This window comes from Prinia subflava, chromosome 12, assembly GCF_021018805.1.
Source record: "Prinia subflava isolate CZ2003 ecotype Zambia chromosome 12, Cam_Psub_1.2, whole genome shotgun sequence".
In the NCBI taxonomy this organism is placed as follows: domain Eukaryota; kingdom Metazoa; phylum Chordata; class Aves; order Passeriformes; family Cisticolidae; genus Prinia; species Prinia subflava.
In genome coordinates, this window is record NC_086258.1 from 19,770,707 (window position 1) to 19,789,561 (window position 18,855).

The 18,855-nt window shown below is 48.9% G+C and overlaps 1 protein-coding gene across 1 annotated transcript in view; it reads left to right on the top strand.

Annotated features, from left to right (window-relative positions):
- Nucleotides 1–183: 183 nt before the first annotated feature.
- The window catches only part of HID1 (HID1 domain containing), a 26,919-nt gene continuing 8,247 nt past the window's right edge, over nucleotides 184–18,855 (top strand). Inside the window, exons 1-11 of the mRNA XM_063410058.1 lie at nucleotides 184–385; nucleotides 7,335–7,484; nucleotides 9,760–9,930; nucleotides 12,600–12,710; nucleotides 14,301–14,407; nucleotides 14,881–14,997; nucleotides 15,728–15,950; nucleotides 16,328–16,384; nucleotides 16,475–16,615; nucleotides 17,004–17,094; nucleotides 17,767–17,918. Coding sequence (XP_063266128.1) covers nucleotides 320–385; nucleotides 7,335–7,484; nucleotides 9,760–9,930; nucleotides 12,600–12,710; nucleotides 14,301–14,407; nucleotides 14,881–14,997; nucleotides 15,728–15,950; nucleotides 16,328–16,384; nucleotides 16,475–16,615; nucleotides 17,004–17,094; nucleotides 17,767–17,918 — 1,386 coding nt within the window. The 5' untranslated portion in view covers nucleotides 184–319. The remainder of the gene's footprint in view (nucleotides 386–7,334; nucleotides 7,485–9,759; nucleotides 9,931–12,599; nucleotides 12,711–14,300; nucleotides 14,408–14,880; nucleotides 14,998–15,727; nucleotides 15,951–16,327; nucleotides 16,385–16,474; nucleotides 16,616–17,003; nucleotides 17,095–17,766; nucleotides 17,919–18,855) is intronic.

An 18,855-nucleotide genomic window follows, 5' to 3' on the forward strand; every position in this document is an offset into this window, starting at 1 on the left:
AAGGGGCTGCGAGGAGGAGGGCGAGAAGGAAAGAGTGAAGCGGCGGTCGGGTAACAGGCGGAGGTGGGAAAAGAAGGGAGGCGGCGGGGCGGGATGAAGGGATGGAGAGTTGGCGGAGGAGGAGCCGCGGGCGGAGAGAGGGAGGGATGCGGGCGGAGGGCGGGGAGGGCCGGGACCGGCGAGCCCCACTTTGACAGGAGGAGGGAGGGAGGCGGCGGGAGCCGCCGGCGCGGGGACGGGGATGGCGTCAGCGGCGGCCCGAGGAGCGGCGGCGTGAGGGGACAGCCCTGCCCGGCCCTGCCCGCAGCCGGGCCGCACCATGGGCAGCGCCGACTCCAAGCTCAACTTCAGGAAGGCGGTGATCCAGCTCACCACCAAGACGCAGGTGAGGGCCGCCATCTCGGGCGGGGGGCGATGGGGGCCGCGCCATTTCGGGAACCGCCGCCCTGAGGGGCCGCTCGCACCCGGCCCTGCCCGAGACACCCCCGGCGCTCGTGTGGCGGTCCCCGAGCGGGTCCCCGCATGTGGGACCGGGGCTGGGGCTCTGGGGACCCGCGGGGCCGGGGCTGCCGTCACGGCCGGCCCTGGCCGGGCTCTGCCAGCGAGGCCGTGCCCGAAGGCCGGTGGGGCTCAGGGCAGGCTCTGCCCATCACCGTGTCCGCCGTCTGTGGAGGGGCTCCGGCCGGGCCCCGGAGCAGCGGTCAGACCTGGCCGGGCCCTGTCACCGCCTCTGGTGACATCTTGTGCCTTGCTGAACAGCGTGTCGTGATAACAGAGCAGACGCTGCTGTCATAAGGGATGTCCACAGCTCCTAATGTATTCAGCTTGCGGGTTTACATCACACGGTTGCCGCTACTCCTTTTTCTGTATCCTCTCCCCCATCCCTGTGCATAATTGGTGGAGAACCTTGCCCTGTTTTTAAGTAATAGCTGATGGGAAGGGCTTTTGGGCAGCTGTGCTGTTTGCAGCAGAGGTTTCCATCTGTGATCTATGAAATAATGCTTTATTTCTGCAGGCTGAGGAGGAGAAGGGGTTAAGTGAAAGTCAGGGCTGTGTGAAGGGAGAGTCCCTGCCTAGAGGTCTAACATATGTTGTGCCTGTCCTGGGAGCTTGCTTAATTTTTGTTTTAAGTGGAGTGCCCAGTAGCAGTAGCACACTGGCAGAAAAATTAGTAGCCTGTCCTTCTGTCTAAGGAGCAGAAGGATTTTGCTGTATTGAGAAGTCACATCTTGGGTTCTTCTGAGCAACAATGGAGAACAGCTGTTATTGACCTTTAGAAGTAAGGCAATAACAGCTGCTGAGAAAACGAGGGGTGATGGCAGAAAGTTAATAATGGGGAATGAATTCACAAGAAAAGGGTATGGATGCAAAGGGGTAAGGGGTGGTAGGAGAAAATCTGTGAAAACCCAAGAGACAGAGGCTACCACTGGAAATTGAATTATAGATGGGTAAGGCTATGGAAGAGCCTGGAAAAAACATGTTTATACTTTCTAAACCAGTATCACATTTATCTGCTTTGCTAAAGAATGGTTTTTATGAATATATTCTTAAAAACCACTAGTTGTGAATGTAGGTAAAGAGAGAAGTGGGGGAATTAATGTTTTAAGGGATTCTTCCAAAGACTCTTCTGTGTGCCAAATAGTTCAGAGTATCCTTAGCTTTGGGCTGTCCTTCCTTCATGGGGAAATGTACTTATAAAGTGAGATTGGGGGGTGGTAAATCAGGCTTATAGGGCTCTGCCTGGTCTGCTGTTCACAAAGAAAATCCTGTATAAGGCAATCCTTTGGATCAGCAGCCCAGCGAGAGCGCTCCCCTCCCCTGGTTTATCGACCTGTGTAAGGGAAGAAGGTTCACTGGGGCCCAGAATAAAAAGGAGCAAAAGCTTCACTCTTGGCTGGATTCATTTTACATGCCTGTGGTCTAAGTGAGACTGACTGCATGTGGAAAAGGGTGGGGTGTTGGCGCTCCCATATTTACATTCTGTAGAAGGGCACCACTGTTTGCTTGTGCGGAACGCGTGACTGGGCTCTCCTGGAGCCTTCTGATCTCTTAGCAGCAGCAAAACCTCCTGGTCCATGAGATCCTGGATCCAAAACCAGGCTGCAATAGCACACAGGGCCAAATCCTTCCAAGCTATTGGAACTCTGAGCTCAGAATGCACTGTGAGGTGTTCCTAAGGCTCAGGTGGGAAGAACTGGTTGAGCAGCAGTCAGTGTTCACTCATTGGTGAAGGTTAGAGTTGGCACAGAAGTTAATTTTTTCTTAAAAATAAGTTTTTATAATCTCCAGGCTTTTCTTAATTAAAAAACGAGTGTTCCCATGGGAGTATTTAAAAAAAACTAAATAAATCTGTAGGGAACATAACACATGAATGCTTACAGCACACGTGGAGCCCAGAACTTGAAAGTGGAACCAAGTCTGGACGCAAATGGAATTGACTTAATTGATTTTTTAACTGTCAAAGAGAAACTCTAAAGGTGTAAGAGTATTAAAAAAGAAAAATCACTTCAGAATTATTTGAGTGATTAAAAAGGGCAGTATTACCAGAAGGAAGAAATTAACTTATGCCACAGACGTATATTTATAGTCACACATGGAGAAATGGTCTTTAGGATTTTATATGATATGTATATATTACATTACCTTGCACACATTATACTGGTAGGGCCCATCCCTTTGATAATAAAACAGATGTGCTTCATAACAGAGAGCGTGTGAGCCCTCCCAAAGTGCCCATAAAAGTGCAGCCTATTTAACAGATAAAGGGAAACATGGCTTGTGGGTATGACAGTTTATCAGGGCTGGTCAACTGCAGGGAACTGGTCTGGGAGCTTTAACTGCTGGGGAACCACCTTTTCTTTTCCCAGTCAGCTGGGGTTCCTGCCACCAACCAGCTGGAAGATAAATTTTGATCTTGTCTACCAGTTTGTTAGATTTTAATGGGAACTATTAAAACTCTTTAAAAGCCTCTGCTTTTAAAGAGTCAGGAAGAATCAAACATAAGGGACAAACCCCAGTCCTTTCCTTTTCCCTGGTGTGGAAATCCAGGAGTACAATGGGCTGTTAGCGTGAGTCTGCTAAAAGCACATCTTGTCCTTGGAGAAAGGTTGGTCCCTGGCAGACCATTTCTTACAGTGTTCGAGCTTGATTCAGCTGTCCAAGAGTCTCAAGTTGATCAAAGTAAAGCTGTAACTAACACTTCACACAGATGACTTTTGTCCTGGGCTTTCCCTGCTGGACTTCTACAAATCCCATTTTCCAGTTTGCTTTGCTGTGAGAGCAGAGAACTGGTGGTAGACTTAAAGTCTGTCATTGATTCTGCACTGCTGACTGCAAAGATCCTATAGAAGAAAATTATTATTGCTCTGAAGCCTGTGTAGAGGTGCTGTCCTTGGCAGGAGGGATAAAATCTTACTAGTTATTTGTACTTTGAATAAGTCTGTCCTCAGGCTCTCCTTTTGCACAGTGGCTCACAAACAGGTAGTACAAAGATGTGTGAATTGGCTCAGACTAATCCCTGGCCCTGCAGGGTTACCTGATCTAAAGCTCAATCAGGTGCTGCATGGTCATTACACACCACAATTCTGCCACTTTTGGGGTGAAAGGAGCAACTGCTGTGACTGATCACCTGAGCTTGTGCAGTACAGGGCAGGGACGAGGGACTTGCTCTGCTGTTGAGCCCCAGAAAAAGGAGAGCCCGTGCTCCAAGGGATTGCTGCCTTGGCTGATGGGATGCTTAGCTGGCATGTTGGCAAGAAGCAAAAAGAGAACACACTGAGCAAAGCCAGTGGCTGCTTGTCCCTTGGTTCTCTGCTGATGGTCTGCAGCAGCCTTAGAGTTAGTTTTAGGACAGCCCTCCAGTGGGGGCCTGTTGGAGGAATTGTTAGGAATGGACATTTGATTAAATTGAAAGTGCAGAGAGCTCTTGGTTGGGAGGAGGTACAAACACACACACACACACACACACAGCCAGAGTTTGTGAGGAACTGTGTCTAAAAGAGAAAGTGAAGGTGGTGCTGGTGTCAGGCTGAGGACAGTAACAAATAGGGGAGACTGTGCCTTAGGAGCTTTTCCTGTTTTTAGGACATGGTCAGGCCTTCTCTGTTTTCCTGTTTCCTGTGAGGTATCCTGTTTGTCTGGGGATTGCCTGCTCAGGCTGTGATTCTCTGCACAGTAACTGGCATGAGGCTTGCAAACAGTGTCTTCCTTTCCTTAAATCCTGGTGTGTGTGTGGTGTGCTTCAAGGAACCTGAAATACGACATTTACAACTAGTAGAAAACAAAGTGGAGGTGTCCAGAATGACTGGTTTTACCTTTGTTTGGCCAGCGTACAGGTGGGAGGTCTTTACTGGAGGCAAAAGTGTCCCTCCTTGTCCGCTCTGTCACATCAGCTTGGATCTGCCCACTGTGTCCTCAGCAACACTCTGCTCTACGGTTACTTAACCCCTTGGTGTGGAGCTTGGTTTGGGCATCAGCCTCTCTCTGCCAGTCAGCTCTGTACCTTCAGCAGCCTCTGCCATCAGATGTGTGTGGGTCAGGAAGTTCCTTTTCTCTCCAGATGTGCAAGTTGTGTTTCCAGAGTAGAGTATAGCTACTGATCCCTCAGTTCTTACTCTCATTGCTGTGCTGGTGCAAAGCTGTTGTCTGCACTGTGCTGGAGGATCATTAGGCTTTCTTACCTTTGCTGAGGATTCAGCTCCTCGTGAGCTCTCTGGCTGAGGCACTGTCATGGCTAGGGGTGCTCTGGGATTTGTGACTGCAGCGTGTGCTGTACCAACACTTGTACCTAAATCTTGACATTTCCAAATGAAGGTATTCCTGGCTGGTGAACAAGGCTGATCTAGGTCTCTGTATTTCTCTCCTCTGTGGAGCTGCATGCAGTCTGTTGGGTGAGCTCAGCTGAGGAAATGGATATTTAGATCCCCAGAGATGCTGCATGCAGAATACAATCAGCTTAAAAACAGCCAGTAGTGTTCTATCAAGGAGATGAATATTATGTGGATTGAGTAGCTTCATGATGCCAGGCTGGTAATTAAAACAGGGAGGCAGTGGGGATGTGAGTACTGAATCCATGAGTGACTCAGTACTGAATCCATGTCCCTGCATTGTGCATGGGATACCATCTGTTGATGAAGAGCTGACTTGCTGCAGCTATTAAAAATGCAAGGTACCTGTGTTTTAGTGTAACCTGGCTGCCAAGATGGCAGCTGAGAAATGAATGCTGCTCTACTGCAAGGCTGCAGCTCAGGGAATCACCCTTGTGATTCCCTACTCCAAGGGACTGCAGTCAGAGTTCCTCAGTCCATGTTGTGCTGCCATCTGTAAAACAGTGCCTGTGTTCAACCTCTGAAGAGGCCTCAGGCTAGTGGGAGGTAAAGGGATCTGTGTCTACTGGAGGGAAATGGTTTTCTGCTTCCCCTCTAGAGGAGAGTGAAAGCATTATTTATGCATGATGCCCAATTAGCAGCAATTTCTGCTTGCTGTTGTCAGTGGGAGTGGCTGTGGCAGGCAGCCAGGATGTACATGTGGCAATTCTACATGAGGTTGTGGTGTGTGGTTTGAAATGGGATGTAGGATTTGTAGGGTATTTCATGCATTACGTAGATCAGATTTCCAAGTACTTGGCTCATTTTGAGGAGTGCAATTAGAGGTGAGATGTGCAAAATAGCTTTCCTTCTATTTAAGTGTTTCATGTCCAGTTTACAAAGGGCTCAGATCCTTCACATGCTCAGCTGAAAGTTAGACTGTGAGTATTGGGTTGGATTGTTCCTACAGATCTCCTCTGAGTAGCTGTGATCTTGAACCATTTGGGAAAAGTTGCTGTTCCCTTGGGAATAGGTTTGGTGGGATCTTGCTTTAGTGTCCAGGTGATAAAATTAGGTTTTCAACACTAGGACTGAGTTTTTTACAATCTCTGAGCACACATGGGGTTTTTTCTGGTTTTGTTTTTAAAGACTGGGGAGTTGCTTTGGCTGGTTCATTGCATGACTGGAAGGACTAGGACCAGCAGCACTGAAGCATTAAGGCAAAGAGCTGCAGGGCAGTAACCTGCTGTACCAGTCTGGGGTAGCTGGCCCCTCTCACTTTTCGGCCTTTGGTGGTGGTGACACATCACATGCCCGTGGCCTGGGACTGTTGGTTTGGGAGGTGACAGTGAACAGGGCAATGCAGAACTTTGTGAATGACCCATTCTGCCACGAGTGGCATCTGAGCTGCATTTAGACACAGCATAGAGCTGGGCAAATTTTCTGCCTTCTGCAGCAGATCTGGAAGTGGGCAGGAATTGAGTGGGTGAATTAAACACACATTCATATTTTTGCCCCTTTCATATCTGACGTGCAAGACCCACCCAATGGTGCTGATTATAAATCACTAAGGTGAGCACTGCTGTTTGCTTTGGAGCTGGTGCTGGCGGGAGGCTCCTCCTCACCCCAAGCCAAGCTCGGGGGGTGCTCAGGTGAGCAATTCTTGTGACCTGTCAAGTGTGCCCACACAATGGCTGGTTGAAACTCGTGGGAAAGCTCACATTTTCCTTTTCTGCTTGCAGTTATGGATCCAGCTCTTTGATACTGCTTGCCATAAACAGGCATGTATTTATCCCACCCTTGTAGCTGGACACCAGGGTGGGATGAGCACTCCCAGCTATGTTTGGGCAGTGCCTTTCTCTTGGCAAGTATTAGCAGAAAATGTAGTGGAAAGAGATGTGTTCCCAGGGCTGGGCTGGGGGCTGAGCTTCTGAGACCACAGATTTGAATGGATTGTTTTCTTTGGTCTCCTTCTTCCATCTCCTCTTTGAATAGCACACTTAGTGCTTTTTAAGAACAAAGCCTTGGCAGCGACTGGCTGCACTGAGTCCAGTTCTCTATAAATATTTGATTCCAAAAGATCAATTGTATTTTATCTGTAAGTGCTTTGAGGTGGGTCTGTCAGTTCTGTGGGTTTGTTAGTGCCCTAGTGACATGTCCCTGATTGCTTCCTCGAGGTTTGGCTGCAACAGAAGTAATTCCAGTGCACACTCAGGGCTTCCTTGGCTTGCTCTGAAGGTGGCAGAGTGCACAAGGACAGCCTGGCCCATGTGCAGTGGTGAAGATCTTGGCTTACTTGCAGCAGTTGCAGACAAACATGAAGAGTCCTGTATGTCTGAAGGAATGTTCATTTTGGGAGATAAATCATCCAAAGCCCTGGAAACAGAGGTTGACATATAAAACCAGTGCTACTATGTTTTATTGAACCTCTTCATGCCTCATCCCATCCCCAAGCCAGGCATAATTGCTGATGATTGGATCTTACAGAGTGGTAGTTCTGCATCTGTAAACACATTTGTCTCTCCACAGCCTGTGGAGGCCACAGATGATGCCTTTTGGGACCAGTTCTGGGCAGACACAGCCACGTCAGTGCAGGATGTCTTTGCCCTTGTACCAGCTGCAGAGATCCGAGCAGTGAGAGAAGAATCTCCTTCCAATTTGGCAACTTTGTGTTACAAGGTAAGTTTGGTGTTGTTTTATTCCTTGGAGCTGTGCAGGCAGGGCTGTCCCTGGACAGCAGCACTGTGGTTTCCAAGGAATAACAGGTACCTTGTACCACACAACGTGCTTGCTTGTCCCTGTCTCCTGTTGAGGGTAATTCTCAACCCTCTCATAGGTTAGCACAGACTGTAGCTGGTGTCTGATCAGTTTGGAGCTTTGTTCCTCCTGTCTCCTTCCTGTGTTCCACTCTGTCCTCTTGGGTCTTGCCTGCTCTGTAAACTGCTTCTTTCTCAGGGGACTTTGTAGCAGGGCTGCGTATTTGTGGTGAGGCTGAAGCATCCCATTCCTTGTCTGCACGTAATTGTACCTCGCCATGCACCAGTCTGGCTTCAAGCTGAGAGATCCCAGAGGGATGTGCAGACTGTCACTGCTCAAATGCCTGGATAAAGTTTGAGGAAGATCTTAAGACTTTTCTTTCTTCTGCTTGATAACAGAACATTCCTGATGCTGCTTCTGGTGTTGTAACATCCTTGTATGGAGCACAGGGACAGTGAACAGCATTTCCTACCCTGCCAGGTCTGGCAGATTGTCAAGCTGATGAACAACAGCCTGAGATTTACCCTGCCTGGGAAAGTGCAGGTGTTAACAATGCTCCTGATCTGAGCCATGCCAAGAGTAGCCTTGAATTTGTAGTTGAAATATTTGAAATGGCATTTTTCCAGTATTAAATAGTTGCTGCCATCCTGTTTTTCTTTCCTCCTCTACAATATGTGAATGAAACATACTGAGTCATAGTGAAGCTACCTCTGACTGGGAATTGTAGACAGATGCATGTAGTGGATACTTGGGAAAAAATATGAACATGAAGAAAACTGCATTGTTTTTCCCTGGTATTGGCTTCTGGCAATGAGCAATTTGGGAGTAGAGAAGGACTTAGGAGATCTGTAACCCCTTTGACTCTGTGTCTTCTTTCTTCCAAAACCAAGACTAAAATATGGTCTCTTCTCCCTGCTGGAAACAGGTGTGTTGGGAGGCCTTGTGACTGCAGGACTGTTTATCCATGAGCTGTAGATCTGGGGATATCAGTGTCATAGGAGCCCACAAGGCTCCAGCAGTGCTTTTGCCAGACTGAGGGCCCTGACCTGTGCCATGTGCAATGTGCCACTGGACTTAGCAATGCTGTGTGTTTGTGGAGAAATGTCATTTACAGTCATGGTTGGAGATTCAGGCTGTACAGTCATAAGTGTGCCTGAAAAAATTGTTCAGCTAAGTTAGTGTGTGGCAGGCTGGGACAAACAGCACTTAATACCCATTAATGCAGTGACGCAGGCTGGCAGAGTCAGTGACCCAGGCAGTCTGCCATAAAAATAAGCAGGGGCACATGACCTCATGAATTGAAAAGCAGCAAAGTGAATCCTCGTTAAATGTTTTGGCTTTCATTTCCCCTCTGTTTCCCCTTGGGATTAGAGAGTGAGAGCAAGTGGGTGCAGCCGTGGAGGGAAGAGACTGCTTTTTTCTATCTGTGGGTAAAACCTCCTGTCACTGCCTCCTGTGGCTGTGGTTGCTGCCTGGTGAGACCCACATCTATTCTGAAAATCCCAGTGACCCTCCACTGGCAGTTGCAGCAGCCACTGGAGGCTGCAGTGTCTCAGCCCAGAGGCTCTTTCCAGAGCAGCACTCCTGTTCACAGGGGCAGTGGGGAAACCTGGGCCACCACCCTCTTCTGCAGGCCCTTGGCAGATGCTGCTGGAGGTTGTATCCCTGTGCCTAACACAGGCAGCAGCTTAGCTCCCACCTCCTGAGTCAGGAGAGGTCCCTGCTGTAATCACACAGACAGAGCTGTCAGACTGTTTCTGTGTGATCATCCCCTGCCAGCACCTCACACGGTGCAGCTCAGTGCTGCTGCCAGGTCCTTCCTGCCTGGATCTCGGGTCCTTGCTGCAGTGATTAATCTCACCTGCCCTTCTCAGAGCGTGGTGTCATGGAGCAGTGCTGGAAGGAGCCTTCTGGTGCCTCGGCTGTCTGTCTCACATGGCACCACACATGTGCTGCATGGATCAGCCCTGGCATTTGAGGTCTCTTGCTGGAACAGCAGAAATTCAAGAAGGTCTGTTTAAAATCATTAACCCCGTTTTTTAACAGAGTTTCAAACAGCCTTTAAACTGAGAGAAAATGGGCTCCCAAGAACTGCTTATAAGTCTGTGTGAGAGTATCACTAGCAGGACAGACCTGCTGAGCTCTTGCTAACTTGTGCCCAGGCTAATGCTGCCTTCCTTGGTTTTGTTTCCTTCAGGCTGTGGAGAAGCTGGTGCAGGGAGCAGAGAGTGGCTGCCACACGGAGAAGGAGAGACAGATTGTCTTGAACTGCTGTCGACTCCTCACCCGTATCCTGCCTTACATCTTCGAGGACCCAGACTGGAGAGGTTTCTTCTGGTCAACTGTCCCTGGGGCAGGCCGAGGAGGGGTCTGTCTCTTGTCACTTATTCTTCTTTCTGGAGGGTGATGGGGGGCCTGCAGTGAGGAGACACTACGTGTATTTGGGGGCAGTTTTATTCCAGTTATTTCCAAGTGGTTAGAAATTAGGTGTCGCTTTCTAAATTCTTTCCCTTCTTTTGATTTTTGCTGGATCTTCTGAATGTCTCACTTGTGTGTATAGCTGTAGGAGAGCACTGATATGTGAGGAAGGGCTTCACCAGTACAACTGGAGGTATAACTTAATGAATATGAGAGCTGTACTGAAGGCTGCATGACTTTCTTTGAAATGTCCTTGTTACATTAATTACAGTTGATTCAAGTTTCAAATCAAAATGTAGCAAGGTGTTGTTTGCACTAATTTTACAATGTCACATTTAAAGTGAGCAGTGCCAGAGAGGCTCTTGGCATCATGTCTCGATACCCTGCTTATGAGCTGAGTGATACGGTTTTAGCTGGGGGCCTAACCTGGGAGATGAAGCCCACAACTGAGCAAGAGCAGTTAAAGAGTGGTTCTGTTTCTGGCTCTGTCAGTGACATGCATAACCCTGGGGAGTATCTCAGCCTCCCCACATTTCTGTGTCTGGAGAGTAAGCACAATAGTGCCCTTTTGCATCTCTCAGAGGAATGGAGTGGAAGTGCTTTGGGATCTCCTGCAAATAGGAGGAATAGCAGCACTGAGAGCACGGCTGAGTTATACCAGGAGTATGTTGAGTATATGAGGGAGCCTGCTTGCTCCCTCAGCAGCTGCTCTGTGCATAGAGAGCCCTCCCCTATGAGTTTGTGATCTGCAGGTCAGTGTGACTGTACTGAAGAGTGTGGTTCTCCTGGGTCTAGGTGCTGTGCAGTGTCTTTGGAGACAGTTGTGAAGGGTTGGCAGTGGTTGGTACCTCTTGCTGTCTCTGCCCGTCACCTCTAATCTGCTTTTTCTGAGGGCATGTCAAAAGGAAATTCTGGATGGTGAAAAGGGAATTCTTTGCTAGTGTTGCTTTGTGATTTGTGTGATTGGGAGGGTGGTGGTTGTCCATCCTTTCATCCCTGCAGGGGCCAGGGAGTGCTGGATAGGCTTCACAATGGAGGAACTTGTTTTGGGAAGGAACATGCAGGGGTGCCTGGTGCTGTGATCCAGCCAGGCTGCTGTTACTCCTGTTTTTTCACTTTGTTTAGCACCTAGAAGAGAGTTTCTCAGCCTCAGAGTGGTGGGGTCACCCCCAGGTGATCTAGCCCAGTCCATGCATACTGTGTTGGGGAACCCTCCTGTTGTGGTTCAGTGTTCTCAGTTATTCAACCAAATGCATTTAATCTGAGGCTGGGATAACAAATGCAGTCCTGAGATGTTAGGGAAACTAGGATCACATATAATCTTGGGCAACAGCTTTGCTGTCTGGTGGCTGATTTCTGTCTGGGAGCTGAAGATGATGGTATGCCTGGATTCTTAGTAAATACCTCTGTGATCATCCTTCACCTGCTTTATGATGGGGTGATGGATGGCAGAGCTCCCTGGAGCCATGGCTCCTCCCTCCTCTCTGGGAGTTGGTATTGTGTTGAGATCTACTGGTTTGTTGTGTGTCACCATTGTGGACACAACCTGCAGGGACATTTTTTCTGACAATCGAGATACTCAAAGCAAAAATCACTCGTGAAAAAGAAATCCCTTGGACCCTAATGGCTGTCATTTCACCTCTTGTGCCCCTGACTGTGAGCACAAGCCAAATCATCTTTGCTGGCTCCATCCATCCTGTCTGTGCCTGTTCTTACATCCAGGCTCTGTTTGTGGTATCCTCCCTGCTGTCACCGAGGCAGATTCAGAGCCACACAGACCATTATCTCCAGAGCTGCCTGCTGTGATTGAAGAGCTGTGTGTTGTGCTCGGGCTGACAGAGGCCTGGCTGAGGGAGATAAGCTCCTGCCATTCCTGCTCTCTGCCTTTCCCTCCAGCACCGGTGTGTGGTGGGACGGCCTCCCAAGCAGGATGCTCTTTGACAGGCAGGATCTGGCAAGGTTTCCCGTGGCAACGGCTGCAGAGGAGTAGCCATGCGTGCTTGGAAAGATTTCTTTGAGTGCTGGAGATGGCACAGGCCTCTCTGCTGTCGTGCTCGCTCTGCTGTGGCAGGCTGGGGAGCTGCTTGCCTAATGCACACAGCCTCACCCTGTTCTGTCACCTCCAGTTCTGGGCAGCCCATGAAGAAAGAACTTTGAGGGATTTTACACCTTATTGCTGCTGGTTGGCTTCTCCCTGTTGCTGTCTCTGTGCACCATCCAAATCACCCTCCTTCATGGATGTAAAACTCTCTTCTCTGTCAATGCTTCCCTTCCCTTTTGTCTTCAAGAAGCCAAGCCATGTGGTAAGGTGTACCTAGTGCTACTCTTCTTTTTCCCTCACATCTCCAAGCCTTTGTCTACTTAGTTTGCTCTCATTAAAGAACTTGTTCCTGTTTAGTCATCACCATCCAGAGGGAAATTTATTTCCTGTATTGTCTGGATTTTTGTTCCTTTGTTCCTTTTGTTCCCTCCAGTTCCTGGAGGGAACAAAAGGAACAAAGTGGGAATGTCTTGCCTCCCTGTGTGTTTTTGGGGAGTGTATCTTCTTGTGCTGTGGCATACTGGTGTTACTGTGTGCTCTTGGCTCACCCTGAACTGCTCTTCTGTTTGTCGCTTCAGGGCGATGATGATGAAAATGCCCGGCCCCTGGCCGAGTCGTTGCTCCTGGCTGTCACAGATCTGCTCTTCTGTCCCGACTTCACTGTGCAGAGCCACCGCAGGAGCACAGTGGTGAGTTGAAAGTTGAATCACAGGATTATCTGCATAGAGGCAGATTAGCTGCATGGTTGGGGGGGGCCTGGGAAACCCCAGCAGCTTTCTGCAAGCCTGCAGGGAGGAAAATATGGGTTTGCTGAGCTTGAGCCCTCAGTGAGTAATATTGATCATCATTTTGGGTTCATGGTATGGTGTTTGTGCCTTCTACAGCAGATGTTCTGGGGCTGAGTGTCAAATGGAGTGGCTGGCAATTACCCCCCACTACAGCTCACCCCTCAGGAAAAGGTGGTTGTGCTGGCAAACAATTGCTCTTCTGTTGTTGCCAGCAGAGCAGAGACCTTTGGCACCTTGTCCTTTCTCTGGCAGTTTGGTGCTGTCCGGGGCAGGAAGCAGCTGTTTGTCTGCTCGTGTGTGCTGTGATCTGAATGAGTAGATGGCCTCTGATGTGTCTTTCCACCTCTTCTCCCTCTTTGTATCGTGGCAGCAAAGACATTTAAGTATGTTCTGGTCCTTATGATGACTGTCAGTACTTCAGAGGAATTTCCCGAGGAAGGGATCTCCTACTAGGTGTGCTAAGAACAGAGAACAGATTGTGGTGCATCTCCCACCTTCTTTCTCCCTGCCAGTGACTCCTGTGTTTTCTGTAGGTTCAGTCTATAAACAAAAAAACAGTGCTCCTTTTTGGGATAGATCTGACACAAACTAAAAATGAGCATGCTAAACCATGGTGTGTTTGATCCCTACAAAGTTCTTTGACTAATCTGAGTACTGAATTGGTTGGTTGGGGTTTCTGAGTAGTAGAAAGAGTTGAAATCTGTCACCTGGGGCTTAAGGAAGGCTGGATCAGAGCTACCCATGTGCTGTGAGGAAGTGGTGCTGAAACAGATGGAGTTGCTGTCTAGTGCTGGCACCTGGAGTGGATTGCACAAGTCAGGGTGACAATGGGTTTTCCTGGGAGAGCCTCCCCCCACCACTTGCACCTGTGATTTTTCCCTTGGCAGCAGCCAGACTGGTTTTTCAGGGTTCTGGGCAACTGGAATTAGACACTGAGATTGTGAATGATTTATGTTCCTTGTTGCTGGCTGCCCATCTGCTGCCTGCAGCCTCTGTAGTCTTTGCTGAGCTGACTGTGCCTCTCTGGGCTTGGTCTGACTGTAGCTTAAGAGCAGAGAGATGGGTGCCCCCTCCTTGTGTTCATGGCAGAGCAGCATGTGGCCCCAGAGATACAGGTCATGGTGGATGCTGGCTGAAGTACCACTGAGGAAAGAGGAAGAACTGGGAGAGAATGGGCAAAGGAGACACAGGACTGACCCACATTCCCACTGAAGTGAGCCCTAAAATTATGGCTGGAAATATGGGCTCCCTCCATCATGCACAGTACTTGTATCTCTGTGTTTTGTCCCTTGCTTGCAAAGGCTGAGCTCTTTGAAGACATCAGCATGTGTTTTTTTAGTCCTGGGGGGGAGCTTCTGTACAGTTCAGCTGTCTGGATGCTTCTCTGCTGTTATTTCCTAGGGAGAGGGGCTGAACTGCCTTGGATATACCACCATTGCTGCCAGTTCTGGCTCCTGCCTTCTGTGATTCAACCTCTTATTTCTCCCGCAGGACACAGCAGAAGATATCCACTCCATTGACAGCTGTGAGTACATCTGGGAGGCAGGAGTGGGCTTTGCTCATTCTCCACAGCCCAACTACATCCATGACTTGAATAGGTAAGAGCTTCTGCTAAGGCAGAATGGAAAGAAACCGGGCTCAGGAGAGGGAGATCTGGGGAGATGAGCTCTCTTTGCCTCCTCGAGTATCCATGATTCCCAGGGAGCTTTCTGCTTGCTCCTTTCTGAGATAACACGACTGGCAGCACAGAAAAAAACCCAGCTGACCTTTTGAATAGCTTTTTGTAATATAAAATGGGAGTTGGACTGTCTGCAGCAGGAACTGGGTAAACACTGCTGTTCTGGAAACACCAAGGAGCTCTGTACTGGATTTCTTTTGTGTAAGGCAGCAATTCTGCTGAGCTTTGTGCCAGTGACAGCAGTATTGCTTAGGAAGTGAAATGGGCTTAGCTCTCTCTCGGAAGGACTTTCTAGATGGGACTGAGCCTTCCTTACGTGTTGTTGTGGTGATTGTGCCTCCTATGCCCAGTCCCTGCTCCTGAATGGCTACAGGCCTTTACTTCTCCTTCCAGGACAGAGCTGCTGAAGCTGCTGCTGACCTGTTTCTCTGAGGCCATGTACCTGCCTCCCTCCTCAGACAGCAGCAACACCAACCCCTGGGTACAGTTTTTCTGCTCTACGGAGAACAGGTGAGGGTAGAGGGTGGGGGCCTGGGTGCCAGGGGGAGAAATACCTTCAAATCTGTTCCATGGAGTATTTTGGGGAACCATCGGGCTTGTTACCTCCAACATCCAGGGGCTGTTCTTTTACTTTGCCCCTGTCTCATGTACACCCCATTAGTATTTCTGGTTAGTGAGAAGTGTTCCTCAGCAGCAAAAGGAGAGTCTGAGCACGGTGCCCACTGGAGTTTGCAGCAGGATTGGTCCCTGCCCTGTGGGAAATGGCAGGTCCGTTCCCTGCTGTAGACCCTGTTCCCTTGGGAAGGGGATGTGGTGTTGGTGGCGGATGAATGCCGCCCTCTAGTGACATTGTACCTCTGGGACTTCCAGCTCCTCAGGTGACACTCACTCAACCTTAGGGGAGTACAAACCCGCCCGGAGGCTGAAGAGATACAGTTTCATCTTTCCAGAGGCTAGGGGCTTAGAGGTCCTCTCCCGTATTCACAAGATTTTTGTACAAGATTCCTCTGGGAGCCCACGTGGCCTTTTTCACCTCCCCTCCCCTCTCAGCTGTAGTCCAGGAGCCCAGCTGGGAGCTGGACTGTGTGCTCTGGTGTCTGGGCTGCTCAGTCATGGTTGGAGAAAACGATTGTGTTTTTTCATGGCCCCAGATTCTTGGGGAGAGATATGCCTGTCCCTCTCCAAGGCGGTGCCTTTTATTTCTTGCTGCTGCCTTCTGAGAGCATTTTCTCCTCCTCAGACATGCCCTGCCACTCTTCACCTCACTCCTGAACGTGGTCTGTGCCTATGACCCCGTGGGTTACGGCATTCCTTACAATCACCTGCTGTTCTCTGACTACCGCGAGCCGCTGGTGGAGGAGGCGGCCCAGGTGCTGATCGTCACCTTGGACTATGACAGCTCCACCAGCTCGAGTCCCACTGTGGATGGCACAACCACTGGCACAGCCATGGATGATGTGGATGTGAGTGATACTGGAATCTGTGTTTGCTGCTCTTCTGAACTCTCTCACACCAGCTTGTGTTGAATGTTGAGCTGTAGGACCCAGCACTGCTACTCCCCTTTCAGTCTACTTTCTCTGTTCCAGTCCTGCTTCAGTCCTGTAGTCACTTAAGACCTTTACATGGCCAAAATACTAGGTTTTGGTCACTGACTTGAATCAAGAGCATGTAAGTGAAAAGTCCCTGACTTTACCATTCCATGCAGTGCTCTGTGTCATTGCATTTCAAGCTGGAACATTCAGAGCAGAAAGCTGAAGTGAGAGATCTTGGTGGTTATACTTCAACTTCCTGAATACACCTTGTTGTCAGTAAGCATTTCCCTTCTTTTCTTTGAATGCAGCCTCCTGGACCAGACAATCTGTTTGTGAATTACCTCTCAAGGATACACCGGGAGGAGGTAACATTCCCATCCTGCACTGTGCCCTGTCTGATTTCATGCTGATTGCATTAGCCCTGGGCCCACCACAGTTTCCTGATCTGTTGGCAGGATTTCCAGTTCATCCTGAAAGGAGTGGCCCGCTTGTTATCAAACCCACTGGTCCAGACCTACCTGCCAAACTCTGCCAAGAAGATACAATTCCATCAGGAACTACTTGTCCTCTTCTGGAAACTCTGTGACTTCAACAAGGTGTAGATCTGCTTCTTGCTGAGCTTCACCCCAGCTTGGCTGCCGTGGCTTTGGCTGTACCAGGCCCTAGAGAAGGGCTGTGGTGGGGAGTTGACAGTGGCTCTGGGGTGCTGTGGTCATCAGCCCCACTGATGCAGGGGCTGGGGGTGTGGCTGTGGGGACAGCCTGGGAGAGGGGCTGCAGCTCCTGAAGGTCTGTGCTGGATGTGGGTTCTGCAGTAGATATTATAATAACTCTACAAATAACACTGGAGTTGATGAGGTACTGCATACACCAGCCTTTCTGATATTCTTGAGAGATTGATTAACTTGAGACTGCCTGTCCCAAGTCCTGTGGATGGTGCAGGGTATATGCTTGTGATTGTCTGAAGTCTTCCCCTTTCTTTCAGAAATTCCTCTTCTTTGTGCTGAAGAGCAGCGATGTTCTGGACATTCTTGTCCCAATCTTGTATTTTCTCAATGATGCCAGAGCAGACCAGTGTAAGTTGGTTATTTTCAATATTTGGAACGATCTGTGCTTGACAGTTGCATAAATCTATAAATATAAATATACAAAACCAAAATACAATGTTTTTGAGATGCTTCCTCCCTATCACTTGACAACATCTTGAGTGCATGTTCCAGACCTTCTACAGACATGTAATGGAGTTGTCCAATTAATTGGGTTTTAATGTTTGTAAGAGGCTAGAAGCAGGACATGATCTATCCTGCAATATAGGCAAGGAAGATCCTTCCTTAGTATGTGTTAACATTTTGAGTCCTTGTGTTGAAAATTGTGTCCCTGATCCAGTGAAGAGGGAAAAATGAGTAATCTGCTCTTGCCATGGGAATAAATCAGGCATAACTCCATTATTGTGTAGTGGAGAGAAATAGTCAGATCTTCCCTACTATAATGATGGGTTTGCATTAAGAATATAATGAAGAAAAGCTTCCAAGACTTAGCACTGATAAGACTTAACACAGATGTGCTTGGGAAGGACTGGTACTGAAAAGGGAGGGAGCACTGTTTGGGCTGTCCCTTATCAGGACGGTTTAGTCTGTGCAGTTTTTTATCAGTCCCACAGTGTTTCTCCTCTCTCCTGACTGCCCCTCACAGAATTCCACTGGCCTCCCCATGACATGTTTTTCTGTTGTTGTTTTCTCTCCTTGCAGCACGAGTGGGCTTGATGCACATTGGGGTCTTTATCCTGCTGCTCCTCAGTGGGGAGCGCAACTTCGGGGTGCGACTGAACAAGCCGTATTCTGTACGAGTGCCTATGGACATCCCTGTCTTCACAGGGACACATGCAGATCTGCTCATCATAGTGAGTACAGCTCCAGCACTTCTTGGACTCTCCTAGCTCCACAAATATTTGTCCTCCTTCAATATACTCGCCCTCCCTAGACTGGAAGCCCACTGAACAGCTAGGAAGTGTGTGGGATGCACCCTGTTGACCTGAGGTGATGTGTCTGGCAGGATGCATTTGCATGAGGTGCAGTTCCATCTGCATGATGTAATCCAAAGAACAGGACTTCACATGGTGCTGCACTGCTGTCATGAGGGGTGGGTGCATGCCCTGTACTAGACTTGATTGTTGGTGGGGAAGGCAGGAGATATGGCTCTGTCCCAGGCAACCAGAGGTGTGTGGAGCCCATCTGTCAGTGTGTACAGCAGTGATAGCAAGCTCAGCTCTACACTTTTGGGTTGCTGCAAGTTTCATTGACCTTTCAGTCTGCCCACAACACTGACTGTGAGCAGCTCTGTAATACGAGCCTCAGGTGCTTCCCTTCTTTCATGTTCTCGTTTGCCAGAGAAGAATCTCTCAGCAGCTTCTGATAAATCTCCAAGAGGAGATCCCTATTAAAAGGAGTAGGAAGAAACCTGCCCACTATAAATGCTCTTGACACTGTTTTGCTCTTGCATTCCATTAATCTCAGATCATCTCTTAGTTTTAATTATGTTTGGGACTTCTCTACAGACATGCCAGCTAAAGGTGGGAAGGCCAGGATTGCAAATGTCTGAACTGGTTACAAGGCACTTCAATCTTTCCCTGTCTGAGGATATAGTTAAAAATAGAACAAACATTTGAGTTAGAAGTTTGCACTAAAATCAAATGTAAAATGATTAGTTCTGTGGCATTTCAAGCAGCTATCATAAGGGTTCAGAGTCAAAGTCTATTGGAGGTGAAGGTGTCTCTCACTTCCTGGTGGCTTAGTTTTGTCCCAGGCTACCTGAATGTTGTGGAACAGCTCAGCCAGTTT